This window comes from Delphinus delphis, chromosome 8, assembly GCF_949987515.2.
Source record: "Delphinus delphis chromosome 8, mDelDel1.2, whole genome shotgun sequence".
In the NCBI taxonomy this organism is placed as follows: Eukaryota; Metazoa; Chordata; class Mammalia; order Artiodactyla; family Delphinidae; genus Delphinus; species Delphinus delphis.
Window position 1 is genome coordinate 100,542,531 of NC_082690.1, and position 14,748 is coordinate 100,557,278.

The 14,748-nt window shown below is 45.6% G+C and overlaps 1 protein-coding gene across 2 annotated transcripts; it reads left to right on the plus strand.

Annotated features, from left to right (window-relative positions):
* The first annotated feature begins 6,640 nt into the window (after window positions 1–6,640).
* On the plus strand, window positions 6,641–11,690 carry TMEM216 (transmembrane protein 216). 2 transcript variants are annotated; one of them, XM_060017452.1, is made up of 5 exons: window positions 6,641–6,683; window positions 7,266–7,367; window positions 7,941–8,033; window positions 10,642–10,843; window positions 11,110–11,690. In XM_060017452.1, exons 1-5 carry the CDS (start codon window positions 6,647–6,649, stop codon window positions 11,123–11,125), a joined length of 450 nt encoding a protein of 149 aa, XP_059873435.1. In that variant the 5' UTR covers window positions 6,641–6,646; the 3' UTR covers window positions 11,126–11,690. The 2 variants fall into 2 exon arrangements, with proteins under 2 accessions (XP_059873435.1, XP_059873436.1); XM_060017453.1 differs by having other exon boundaries at window positions 6,666–6,697.
* The last annotated feature ends 3,058 nt before the right edge of the window (window positions 11,691–14,748 follow it).

Here is a 14,748-nt window from a genome sequence, read left to right on the forward strand (position 1 = left end):
GCACTTTGAACTACATTGTGATGAAAATACATTTTAAATGCATATGATGCAGCTTTCAGTAGAAAAGAAGAAAGATCTAAAACCAACGGTCCAAGTTTTCACATTAAACTAGAAAAAGAGCAAATTAAGCCCAAAGTAAGTAGAAAGAAAGAAGGCTAAATGTAGAACCAGAAAAAAACAAAACATGGGTAAATAATAGAGAAAAATATACGAAACTAAAAGTTAATTCTTTGAAAAGTTAGTTGATTAATCTTCAGCTAGACTGACCAAGTGGAGTTTATCCCAGGAATGTAAGGTTGGTTTAACATCTAAAAATCAGGGACTTCCCTGGCGGTCCAGTGGTTAAGACTCTGCTTCCACCGCAGGGGGCACAGGTTCCATCCCTGGTCGGGGAACTAAGATCCCCCAAGCTGCATGGCGCAGCAAAAAAAAAAAAAAAAAACCTAAAAATCAATGAGTGAAATTCACCAAATCAGTAGAATAAAGGGGAAAAAACATTTGATCGTTAATTAGCTGTATCTGTGACAAAATTCAACACTCGTTCATGATAAAAATTCTCTGCAAACTAAGAATAGTTAGCATGTACCAAAATTCCAGACTTCAGAAGGAAGCAGGTGTTCAGCATAAACCACATAGTTTGTACTAACATTTTAGAGACAGTGAGCCACTTTGGATTGGTGGAAACCCTTCTGAAATACAAGTCCCCAGACACCAGGCAAAGGCCAACCTTGCAAGTAGGACTTTCTAAGGATAGCAGTCTCAGGCCTGCTATGTCAACTCTTTTCTGTTCAATATCACAACCATATTGGTTTTTTCCAGGAAGGTAAGGTTGATTATACCTTTGCAAATCAATGTAATTCATAACATTAGCAGAATAAAGGGAGCAAAGCATATGATCACAAAGACCCAACGCAGCCAAAAATAAAATAAATTTATTAAATAAATAAATACTTTCCCCTGATGTTAGGAGTAAGACAAGAATATCCATTATCACCACTTCTATTCAAAATTATACTGAAGGTCCTGGCCAGTGCAATAAGGTAATAAAAAGAAATTGAAGGTACAGGGATTGAAAAGGAAGAAGTAAAACTATACTTTCTGATAATTGATATTATGTACATTAAAACCCAAAAGAATCACAAAAGCCTACTAGAAATAATTGATCTACCAAGGGCACTCACTGGATGTTGGGAGAGGCAGCCTGCCTTGGTGCACACGTTTTGGGGTTTTTTTACAAATTTATTTATTTTATTTATTTATTTTTGGCTGCGTTGGGTCTTCGTTGCTGCGTGTGGGCTTTCTCTAGTTGCGGTGAGTGGGGGCTACTCTTCATTGTGGTGCGCGGGCTTCTCATTGCAGTGGCTTCTCTTGTTGTGGAGCACGGGCTCTAGGCATGCGGCCTTCAGTAGTTGTAGCACATGGGCTCAGTAGTTGTGGCTTGTGGGCTCTAGAGCACAGGCTCAGTAGTTGTGGCGCATGGGCTTAGATGCTCCACGGCATGTGGAATCTTCCTGGACCAGGGCTCAAACCCGTGTCCCCTGCATTGGCAGGCAGATTCTTAACCACTGCACCACCAGGGAAGCCCCTGCATGTTGTTTTTTTTGTTTTTAACTTTTTATTTTATATTGGAGTATAGGTGACTAACAATGTTGCATTAGTTTCCGGTGTACAGTAAAGTGATTCAGTTATACATATACATGGAGCTATTCTTTTTCAAATTCTTTTCCCATTTAGGTTGTTACATAACATTGAACAGAGTTCCCTGTGCTATACAGTACGTCCTTGTTGGTTATCCATTTTATTTTATTTTTTTATTTTTTCAACTTTCTCTATAGTTTACTAATAAGTCAAAAGAAAACTTTTTTTTTAACATCTTTATTGGGGTATAATTGCTTTACAATGGTGTGTGTTAGTTTCTGCTTTATAACAAAGTGAATCAGTTATACATATGTTCCCATATCGCTTCCCTCTTGCGTCTCCCTCCCTCCCACCCTCCCTATCCCACCCCTCCAGGTGGTCACAAAGCACCGAGCTGATATCCCTGTGCTACGCGGCTGCTTCCCACTAGCCATCTACCTTACGTTTGGTAGTGTATATATGTCCATGCCTCTCTCTCGCTTTGTCACAGCTCACCCTTCCCCCTCCCCATATCCTCAAGTCCGTTCTCCAGTAGGTCTGTGTCTTTATTCCTGTCTTACCCCTAGGTTCTTCATGACATTTTTTTTCTTAAATTCCATATATATGTGTTAGCATACGGTATTTGTCTTTCTCTTTCTGACTTACTTCACTCTGTATGACAGACTCTATGTCCATCCACCTCATTACAAATAGCTCAATTTCGTTCCTTTTTATGGCTGAGTAATATTCCATTGTATATATGTGCCACATCTTCTTTATCCATTCATCCGATGATGGGCACTTAGGTTGTTTCCATCTCCGGGCTATTGTAAACAGAGCTGCAATGAACATTTTGGTACATGACTCTTTTTGAATTTTGGTTTTCTCAGGGTATATGCCCAGTAGTGGGATTGCTGGGTCACTTTTTTTTTTTTTTTAATAGAAGCATCATAAACCTTTTCCTTCTCCTAGTTCCTGGGTCTTTTTTTTTTTCACACACACACTGTATTTTATTTTTACAAGAGATAGACTGACACCAAGCCTTGTAAATGGATGGCCACAACAAAAGCAACAATGATCTGCACGTTGTTTTTGCTGAAAACTCCAAAACGAAAGGCCTGTCTCCTCACACTGAGCACATAGGCAAGTAGGTAGGCCAAGGCCACCACAGTGTGACTACAGTGTAATTGTTCCCTCCCCCAGAGTAGGGGGAGCCTAGCTTATTTGCTGCTTGCTAAAAAAGGTTCTGAGCCCTTGGCCCTGGGCTCCTCAGATGCGGCATAACCTACTGCACGCACCACCATTGGGGCTCACTGTGTCATTCGTAGGACTTGGGTACTGGGGAAACAGGCTGCCATGATGATGCTCCTGCTGTTTGCTGCGCTATGAGTAGTTCAGTCTTCTTGCCTACTTGTAGCACCTGTGGAGTTGTGGCATGTTAATCCTTGCCATCCTCTATGACAGGGGTCAGCAAAGTTTTTCTTAAAGGGCCAGATCGTAAGTATGTAAGCCCATGGGCCATATAGTCTCTGTTGCAACTATTTAACTTAGCATGAAAGCCTGTAGCATGAATGCAGCTGTATACAAAATGTGAATCTGTGGGTGTGCCTGTGTTCCCCCAAAAAACTTTACTTACAAAAACAAACAGCTGGCCCGCCTTCCTTTTAGAGTTGGACATCTGAGGTTCACAGAAGGAACTTGCGTAACTCCTGTCTAGCAGGCAGTGGAGGCAGATGTGCTGGCTCCAGAGCCCTTTCCACCCCTCCCAGCCTTGCTGTGTGCCTTGCTCCGCTGACACTAAAGAAAGACCCCAGGCTTGCAGTTCAGTTCCAAGGGGAGGCACAAGCGGAGATCAGAGCGCAGAGGAGAGGGAAGGGGAAGAGCTCAGATATAAATTCACCAGTTTTTCAGACTTTGGGACTTCTGAACTTGGGACTTCTCCCTGAATATTACTCTCTCCAGTTTCAGGGAATTGCTTCTGCTGCTTCTCCTTTCAGCCCAGAAAAAACAATTACTGACCCACGCCTCCACCCCAACTAGCTATGAGTACAGCACTGTCTGAAAGGTTAGTCACTCAGAATGCAAATCAAAACCACAATGAGATGTCACCTCACAACTGTCAGAATGGCTATTATCAAAAGGACAACAGGGACTTCCCTGCTGGTCCAGTGGTTAAGAGTCTGCATTCCAATGCAGGAGGTGCAGGTTCGATCCCTGGTCAGGGAACTAAGATCCCACATGCCACGGGGCTACTAAGCCCGCGGGGCAACTAAGCCCGTGTGCTGCAACTGGAAGATCCTGCATGCCGCAACAAAGATCCTGCAACAAAGACCTGATGCTGCCAAAAAAAAAAAAAAAAAAGACAACAAATAACGAGCGATGTTGAGGATGTGGAGAAAAGGGAACCCTCCTGCACTGTTGGTGGCAATGTAAATTGGTGCAGCTGTTACCAACTTGAGTCCTTGAACTCCTTAATCAACAGAAATTGGTAAGAGGCCAGATGAGGAATTTAGGCAAAGCTTTACTGGAACTCATGCTGCAGCATGAGGGAGTGAGAACAAGAAAAAGGTGCCCTTGCTCACTTCCCAAAGAGGGGGCGGGAGTGAGCTGGGTCCTTAAATAGGGTGAGGGTAGGGGTGGGTCAGGCCGGAGGGGTGGCTTTGGTGGTCTGCCCACGCCCTCGGTGGTGCTGTGTGCAGAGATCATGCGCGATCATGCGCAGTACCCTGCTTCTGCCCCCCCCCACCAAAAGCAGCAGTTGGGTTTTGGCCTTTTTGTATCTTATTGGTCATAATTTGTCCAAACCATGCATGCATGCAGTTATTTTCAGTCCCTTATAGTTTCTTTGTATTCTTTTGCTCCGGGAGATGTTTGTCCAGGTGCAAGCACTGCAGCAAAGGATCCCAGGTCCAAACCACAGTGAGATATCACTGCACACCTACTAGGATAGTGATAATAACCATTTTAAAAACTGAAAATAAAAGGTGTTGATGAGGACGCAGAGAAATTGGGACCCTTGTACAGTGCTGGTAGAATCTAAAATGGTTACAGACACCGTGGAAAATAGTTTGATGGTTCCTCAAAAAGTTAAACATACAATTACCAAAAAACTCTAATTCCACTCCTAGATATATATTCAAAGGAACTGAAAACAGAGGCTTCCACAGATACTTCTATAATGATGTTCACTGCAACATTTTTCTAGCCCAAAGACGGAAATCCGTGTCCACTCCTCAACAGATGGATAAACAAAATGTGGTGTACACACACACACACACACACACACACACACTCACGAATATTATTCAGCCATAAAAAGGAATGAGGTTCTGATATATGCTACAACATGAATGAACCTTGAAAACACGCTAAATGGAATTACGCCAGACACAAAAGGACAAGTACTGTATGATTCCACTTATTTAAAATATAAAGAATAGGCAAATTCATAGACATAAAAAGTAGATTAAATGTTAGCAGGGGCTGTGGGGAGTGGGTGCTTAACGGTTACAGAGTTTCTGTTTGGGATGATGAAAAGGCTTTGTAAATGATGGTGATGGTTACCCAACATTGTGAATGTAATTAACGCCACTGAACTGTACACTTAAAAAAAAAATTAGTCGGGGTTGGGGGGGGTGCGGGGGAATTTGTCGGGGCTTCCCTGGTGGTGCAGTGGTTAAGAATCTGCCTGCCAAAGCAAAGGACACGGATTCAAGCCCTGGCCCGGGAAGATCCCACATGCTGTGGAGCAACTAAGCCTGTGCACCACAACTACTGAGCCTGCCTTCTAGAGCCTGCAAGCCACAACTACTGAGCCCACGTGCCACGACTACTAAAGCCTGTGCGCCTAGAACCCATGCTCCACAAGAGAAGCCACGACAATGAGTAGCCCCTGCACGACTGAGCACAGCAATGAAGACCCAACACAGCCAAAAATAAAAAAACAAATTTAGTTTAAAAAAAATTAGTCACTCTACTCAAATTACCTGGTTTGACTGTGCCATGTTTCCTGTCCTACCCTTACTGACAGTGACGAACAGTCAAGTTAACCTGAGTCCACTTCAAAACCCTTCTTTTGGGCTTCCCTGGTGGCGCAGTGGTTGAGAATCCGCCTGCCGATGCAGGGGACACGAGTTCGTGCCCCGGTCCAGGAGAATCCTGCATGCCGCAGAGCGGCTGGGCCCGTGAACCATGGCCGCTGAGCCTGCGCGTCCGGAGCCTGTGCTCAGCAACGGGAGAGGCCACAACGGTGAGAGGCCCGCGTACCGCCAAAACAGAAACAAAAACAAAACCCTTCTTTCTACTCCTCTGAGAATGGTAACACACTTACTGCTCCACAGCATAAGCAGGCTTCAAGGCCCAGTTTACAGACCATCTCTTGTAAACTTTTCTCAATTCCCACCGCGAGTACTTTGTCTTCTCGACTCCCATACACGTCTTGGGTCACCTGGTGATCATGTTTCATCTTCCCGTCTCACTTATGCTCCTTGAAAGGAGCCTCTAGTTCCGATTAATTCTGGTGTCTTCTAACTACCTGGTTCGTAAATCAGAGGCACAAAACCCCCTACTACCCTTTCCCCCCAAAAAAAGGCTGCTTGCTAGACAAAAGACCCCAAACCCCACTGTGCATTTGCATGGCACTGTCGTGCACACCGTTTCTCATTTTCAGATCGTTGTTAGTAAAGAGAATCTTGGGGCCGGGGCCTATTTGCCAATCCTGCGGTCACATTACCACTACTGGCTACACTCAGACGACTCATTGTAAACCTGGTATGGGGAAGCCCAAGAGCCGCTCCCGCTCCCGGGGTCCTGAGGACAACTGCTCGGTGGGCGGCCACTGTTCTCTCTCAGCTCGGCAGCCTAAACCCCAGCGAAAGCAATTTGCTGGCACGCGCGGACTGCACCGAGACATCCCAGGCACCACGTAACCATAGAGTGAGGTAGGCGGGTAGAGAGGCCAGAATAGAGGGCCGCTCCGTCCCCAGCTTCCGGCAACGCCTCGCTGCTCCAGGAGTAGCTGTAGCCGCGTATGCAGTTTCCATGGGGACTGAAGATGGCGTCGCGAGGTGAGATTCCGGAGGTGTGTGAGTCGCTGGTCCCGCTCTCCTCAGTACCCACCCACCCCCAACCTTCTCTCCCAGTGCTCGACCTAAACCCTTCCTTCTCGGGTGTTAGGGACATCACTCCTCACTTGTCCAAAGCAGGGTTTGGCGGACTCACCCACCCTGAGTGCCCGAAGGTCTCGAGGTGCGGGTCTCAGATACCCCCAAATCCTTGGCTGGGCCTATTCTAGGACAGGTCAGTTGCGAATTTGCAGCGTGATTTCAAACAGGCCAGTGCTGGTCTCTGAGCCCCAATTTCCCTTCCCAAATAGTGACGAGGTTAGATCTTAGAGACGCTTTGACTTTCAGCCCCAAAGCCGAAGGAGTCGAGTTTGACGGTATTCCGGAAAGAAGGGGATTGAAGGAAACCCCCCTCCACACCGTATATACACACGTACTCTTCGTCAGCAATCAGAAGTGCCCCCACGTGGCCCTTTCCACTAGCTGCGGCCTCGTGTTTCCTCCAAGTTAGACACAGAACCATTGAAATAACTGAGGCTGAGCTGCCCTCCAGCCCATCTCTTTTCTCTGTTTTCATATTTTCAGGTAAACGGTTGTCCTCCACCCCCTTGGAAATCCTGTTCTTTCTGAACGGGTGGTATTATGCTACCTGTTTCCTGCTGGAACTCTTCGTATTTCTGTATAAAGGTAAGGCCTGGGGTTTTGACTCCCCTTGCCCCAACATCCCTTCCCCACTTCAGCCCAGTGCCAGCTGCCACCCAAAGCCTTCTTGTTTTTCATTCTTTTCTGCCCCCTGGGGCTCCTCTTCGTTGCACGGTGGAAGTCTCTTCATCAGGTGACTTCCTTGAGAATGATTTAGTAAGAAGCCCCTTGGCAAGATTTTCTTGAGTTTGGGAAATGTGGACTTCTCCATTCTGACTCTCCCCCATCACCTCTTTGCTGAACTCCACTTTAAGCCCGTTGGTGACCTTCATTTCAGCAGCCTGTGTACCCATGTACGTCTGATTACTGTGGAGAGCAGAGTCCCCATAGACTCTCCAAGTTAGGAGTAAAACCCCGTAATAACGAGCCTGCCTCTAACAGACGTAGCCGCACCAGGAGTTAACAGATCCTGCAGCAGGTTAACAGATCCTGCCCACATCTCACTAAGTAGTTCATGGAACGCTGATAAGACTCGTGTTGTCTTTATTCCCAGGTGTGTGGGAGTTCTTGTGTGTCCTGTTCTATGTTGTTTGCAAGCTCTGGCTTTTGTATTGGCAGGTCTCCTGCTACCATATCCAACAGCCAATCTAGTACTGGATGTGGCGATGCTCTTCCTTTATCTTGGAATTGAAGTAATTCGACTGTTTTTTGGTGAGTGTTGTCCAAAGAGTATTTCCATTCCTTATGAGACGAGCTGGTATCTGTAACCTGACTAACAAGGAAAAGTTTCAATACATAACCTAGGCTCACCATAAGAGATTGGATCTGGTGGTATATCCCGTTACCCCCTCTCTGAAGTTTCAAGCTTCTTCATATTTTGGGTCAGGATTTATTTGTCTGTTGCTCTGCAGGGCCAGAAGTAGGTGGTGACATGAGATATTAGATAATTCCTTCCCAGTTGTCTAACTAATACAAGAGTTCCTGGTTCCTCTCACTGGTTTGCTTGGGAGAATAGATTCAGTTGTACCTCCATGTCCAGGGCAGTAGACACCTATCCAGGGCAGTAGACGCCTGCACAGGTCAGCACTAAGATCCCCTCCACTTCTCTGAATAAGTATTTCTCTAGGACAAGTTTTATATCCCCAGAAATACAGAGCAAGCCCTTATTAGTTAGAATATCTCATCCTTGAAAACGGTGTTAAAACACACACTGAGGGGAAAAAAATAGCTTCAACACATATAACAAAGGATAAAGAAGGCTCACATAAAGTGCTAAGAAAAAAACCTAGTTTTAAAAATTAGCAAGGGGATTGACATATATACACTATTGATACTATGTATAAAATAGATAACTAATGAGAACCTACTGTATAGCACAGGGAACTCTACTCAATGCTCTGTGGTGACCTAAATGGGAGGAAGATCCAAAAAAGAGGCGATATATGTATACATACAGCTGATTCACTTTGCTGTGCAGCAGAAACTAACACAACATTATAAAGTAACTATACGCCAATAAAAATTTTAAAAAAATTATCACTAGCAAAAAAAAGAAAAAATTAGCAAGGGACACTAATGGGCAATTCACGTAAGAATAATTACAAGGACCAATACACATGATAAAATGCCCAGACTCACTAACAAGAAGCAAATTGAAAAAACAAGGTAACATTTTCACCCATCAGATTAAAAAGGTTTCCAAATTCCCAGCATTCGAATGGCTGTGAGGAACAGGTCTCTGTGGTCTCACACTCTTGTGGGTATTTATATTCCCACACCCTCTGGGAATATAAATTAGTACAACCTTTTTGCTAATAGTTTTACCAGGTAAAATTCGTATTCTTAGACCTAACAATTTCCCTTCCAAAATGGTTGAAAAAGACAGATACTTCTACAGATATGCTAAGATATCTGTATGAGAACGTTTATTGCCATGTATAGTTTTTTTATAAATTATTTTTTAAATTTTATTTATTTTTGGCTGTGTTGGGTCTTCGTCGCTGCGCGCGGGCCTTCTCGAGTTGTGGTGAGCGGGGGCTACTCTGCGTTGTGGTGCGCGGGCTTCTCATTGTGGTGGCTTCTCTTGTTGCAGAGCACAGGCTCTAGGTGCGCGGGCTTCAGTAGTTGTGACACATGACCTCAGTAGTCGTGGTTCACGGGCTCTAGAGCACAGGCTCAGTAGTTGTGGTGCACAGGCTTAGTTGCTCCACGGCATGTGGGATCTTCCCAGACCAGGGCTCGAACCCGTGTCCCCTGCATTGGCCGGTGGATTCTTAACCACTGCGCCACCAGGGAAGCCCCTGCCATGTATTTTTTAACATCAAAACATTAGAAACAACCTAAACATCTATCAGTACAGGATTAGTTAAATAAGTTATGGCATTGGTTCAGTGAAATTGTTCATAGCCATTAAAAAAGGGTAAGGTAGTTATGTGTGGAAAGATGTCTAACTATGTTAAGTGGTTAAATAAGTTGCAAAACAGTATGCAGAGTATGATTCTATTTTTAGAATAATAAATAGTAATATGTGACCATACACATAAAAAAGTCTGAAACAGTATACATCATTCTGTAATAATGGCTATCTCTAAGGGCTGAGTCATGTGGTCTTTTAGTTTCTATATTTTCTAAAATTATTTTTTATATATTTTTTTCTATTTTTTGGCTGCCCCGTACGGCATGTGGGATCTTAGTTCCCCAACCAGGGATCAAACCCATGCTCCCTGCAGTGGAAGCCTGGAGTCTTAACCACTGGACTGCCAGGGAACTCTGTATTTTCTATATTAACTGAAAAGTTTTCATATATTATTTTTATGATTTACAAAATTTTTCCTCAAATAAAGAGCCCATTGTCCCTTGACTGGGAGCCAGAATGGAAGCAGGACCTTTCGGTGAATGACTGCAATCCTATAGCTGCTCCAAAGCCTCTACTTTTTTTTGTTGTTGTTTGTTTGTTTTGCGGTACGCAGGCCTCTCACTGTTGTGGCCTCTCCCGTTGCGTTGCGGAGCACAGGCTCCGGACGCGCAGGCTCAGCGGCCATGGTTCACGGGCCCAGCCGCTCCGCGGCACGTGGGATCCTCCCGGACCGGGGCACGAACCCGTGTGCCCTGCATCGGCAGGCGGACTCTCAACCACTGCGCCACCAGGGAAGCCCAAGCCTCTAGTTTTTAACACGGTGGGACCGCATTTATAAACCTGCACATCCCCATTCAGGAGCATTTTCCTCTGCTTGCCAGTCCATCCCATCCCGCCCGCCTTTCCTCTGAGGCCAGGGAAGGCAGGCCACTTGGAGGTGATTCCATGGGCTGTGTCTGACAGGTACAAAGGGAAACCTCTGCCAACGAAAGATGCCGCTTGGTATTAGCATGGCCTTGACCTTCCCATCTGCCATGATGGCCTCCTATTACCTGCTGCTGCAGACCTACGTGCTCCGCCTGGAAGCCATCATGAACGGCATCTTGCTCTTCTTCTGTGGCTCAGAGCTGCTGCTTGAGGTGCTCACCCTGGCTGCCTTCTCCAGGTACTGCTGCCGAGGGACCGTTTCCTACCACCTGAGGGTTGGATTCCCATCCCAGGGGGGGATTCATTGTTTGTCTAAAGCCTGAGGGGTCTAGAAGATTTTTTAAGGGCAAATAGGGTTGTCTGTGGGACTGCCTTTCCCACTTAGGGTAGACATTCTCCTTGTTCTTTGGGGCCAAGAGCCTTGGGATATAGAACAGTTCCAGCCAGCTGCTCTTATTCACTGGTCTTTTAACATTTTGTTTCTTTCTTTCTTTCTGCCATCAGTATGGACAGGATTTGAAGTACAAAAATTTCAGCCAGCAGCCCTCACAGGCTGAGACCACACATACCTCTGGTACTTTAGCCATACGAGTGAGAAATGGTGGGTCAAGTTGTCCTGGGCAAGGTTGCAGCTTTCCCTCAGCACAGACACCTTGGGGAACAAACCAAGCATAAGCCCACTGGGCACCATCTTCTAAACCAGGATCATCCGTTCAAGAGACTCTTCTACACTCCAGTATAGGGAGGGGCAAGGCTGTCGCCATCCTGGCCCTTCTCAGAACCAATTAATTCCCTTCTGACCTCAAGTTTTCCTCTTTGATCATCGTGGCCAGAGCATCTTGTGTGGACCGTGTAGGCTCCTTGGGCTTCCAGCAGGACCTGAGCTGCACACTCCCTGTGTGTGCTGCGCCCCACGTCCTGCAGGAGCACGGGGCACCTCAGGAGGGTGTGCTCCCAGAGTGATGCAAAAGCCGCTCATCCCATTTCTCAGAGACTGAGCTCCAGAACTTTCTCTGGAGCTCATAGTGTTATTTTTCTACTCTCATCATGAAACAAAACATTATTTTATAATAAAGATGTATTTTCTGTGGCGGAAGTTGTAGTAGCCTTTTCCTCACGGCACCCGTCCCTAGAATTTCTTCCACTTTAAGAGAAGGTAGAGACTATCCCAGCGGTTTGTTCTCCGCTGCGCTTGGTGGTTCAGTGTGGACACAGAGGCAGTGGTGAAGGTGTCCCACTGAGTTTCTTCCCACAGCTCCAGCCTCAATTAATCCCTAAAGGCCCTGCCAGCTTCTGTGTCTTCTTCAGATCTGTCATCCTGCCTGCTCACATTCTTCACCTCTGCCCCAAAGCCAGCATCTTGTCTCTCATTCCTCTTACAGATAATTGTCATCTTTCCAGGGTGAGGCATGAGTAATTGGAAGAAACATATTCTAAACTTACCAATATTTTTTGGTCATTTGTTTTAAAATTTCAAGTTAATATAAAAGGAACACATACTTTTATTCTTTTTTTTTTTTTTTTTTTTTTGCGGTACGCGGGCCTCTCACCGTTGTGGCCTCTCCCGTTGCGGAGCACAGGCTCCGGACGCGCAGGCTCAGCGGCCATGGCTCACGGGCCCAGCCGCTCCGCGGCATGTGGGATCCTCCCAGACCGGGGCACGAACCCACGTCCCCTGCATCGGCAGGCGGACTCCCAACCACTGCGCCACCAGGGAAGTCCCTATTTTTATTCTTTAAGCTGGAGGCGTGTTGCCCTAAATGAATGAATCATTCCCTTCTCCAAGTAACCGTCTTTAAAACTATTTCTCATCTTGCATGATAGCAGCCATTTCTTCAGCCCCAAGAAGCCATCACAGAAGCCACTTTAGGAAACCCTGAGCCATATGGCCCATCTGCTATCAGGTGAACCCTAGAATATCTGCTCTTCAGAGTAAAAAGTAATTGGCCTTTAAGAATGTCATGCTGGTTTTTAACTGCTTATTTCCTGTGATGAGGCTCATTCTCACCCTATGTAGGTCTCCACTTTCCAAAGCACTGATGCTTTTTCTTATCTCCTAACCCTCCGTGTCCTTGCCTAAGAGCTGTCTTTGGGGTCCATCCAAAGACTATTAATAGGTCTGATTAAGCATGAAACAGTAACAAAAAACCCAATAGAAATTTCCCTGACATTTCAATCACATATCCCACTAATACCTTAATTTTCTGCTGCTTCTCACACTGCTTGTTTGTCTAGCCCTGCTTTGAAGAAATCTCTGGCATCAAACTGGAGAACTCATTCCCCATGGCCTCTCTATTCCATTTAGAGTTTCACTGGTTAAGGTCCCCCTCCCAGCAACACAGAAAAATGAATGGGAGGCTCAGTTGAAAGTTTAGAGGTGGCTTATAATTCAAAGGGGCTTTAGAGATCAACTTAATCTCATCCCCAGCTTGGCAGGTTTAGAGATGAGGAAGTAACATAGCCAAGCATCATACAACTGGTTACTAATTTGTTAGAAACTTTGTCTTACGTGTCTCAATCTGGATCAAGTAAATTCCATTCCTGAACAGGTACCACGTGAGTATAAGAATGAATGATTGAAAATGGGGCTTAGAACAGGAAGTCTTCACATTTTCTTCATGGGTATCTGGAAGCTTAGCGTGTTGTGTTTCCCAGGCGTGGCTCCATAGATGCTCATTCTTATTTTTATTATTATTTTTTTGGCCGCGCCGTGCAGCTTGCAGGATCTTGGTTCCTGACCGGGGATTGAACCCGTGCCCCCTGCAGTGGAAGCGCGGAGTCTTAACCACTGGACCGCCAGGGACGTCCCATAAATGCTCATTCTTCTTGATGCTTGTTGGGGCGAGCTGTGTGGATGCAGTTAGTCACACCAGAGTAGAACATCATACAACAGAAACTGAGGCAGTGGAGGATGGGAATCAGCACAGCTAGTCTTTCAGGGTTAACGTGTCAGAGGCTGTACTCACTGTAGTGTCAAGGGAAGCCACTATACCCCGTACACACCTGAAGGACTAACATTCTGGGACAGTGAGAGGACTGGGCCAAGGAGCAGGCCCTGGTCACAAGAGCTGGCAGAGGCCTGCTAGGAAATCCACATTCATGCCTAGAACTGACATGTCACACCTGACAAGCCTAGTCAGGTGACTGCAGTGGTGGTCTCTAGGGGCTGAGGTCTGGCTCATTTCAGGAAGCACTCAGGAACACAGAGGTGACCCAAAGGTCATTCATTCCCTTCCTATACTGCCATGGTAACCCCTAGGAGAAACTGAAGAACGTACTTGCTTCTCTAAACTAGCAGTCCTCATGCTTTAGTTTATGTAAGTCATCTGGAGCATAAAAAGTAGATTTCTAGACTTCAGAGACTGATGCAGCCAGGAAGGCATTTTAGCAAGCATGGCGCGTAACTGAAATGCAGGCAACCGTGGAACTCAACTTGAGAACCCTGGTTTAAGTTCTGAGAGGCATTCCAACTATTTTTTTTCCTTCAAGTTTTATAACATCATAGACCCTCAAGGAATTTCCCTTCTACTAAGGGTTTCTTGCTTTTATACTGCTCTTGCCTTTACTGGTCTCAGCAACACATTATATGTCATCTGGTTGCTGGTTCATCTTTTTATTAGGCTAACTCTCCTCTTGTTTGCCCGACTTTTTAAAAAGCCTTTCAGGAATCCCAAGGATTACCCCGCAGCACTTTGCTAAGCTTTCTAATCTGTACTTCCCTTATATTTAGATAGCACTGCAGTCTACGTAACACATTCACATTTGTTATGATTCTTCAGACCTCCCAATGTGGAAGGCAGAACAGCTATCATTTTCATCTTACAAACGAAAGAGACTGAGGTTGTGCTGCTCGTCCGTGGTTAGACAGATTTAGATGTGAAGGAGGCACTAGCCAGCATATCTTCTAACGCCTAGCAGAGGACTCTTCCCTTTATGAACTTGATGACATCGGAACTGAACTGTACAAGGTAGGACATTTATTCTGAGAATAAATCTTAGGAACCTTGAAGGATAAAAGATGACTTGGAATTAACTAGGCTGTTTGAATGGCTAAGGAAAAAAGCTAAACCTCAAGGGGCACCTCCAAAGGTTCGCACGAGGTCTCCTAGGAGGTGTACCACACGCACTACACACGCCCACCGT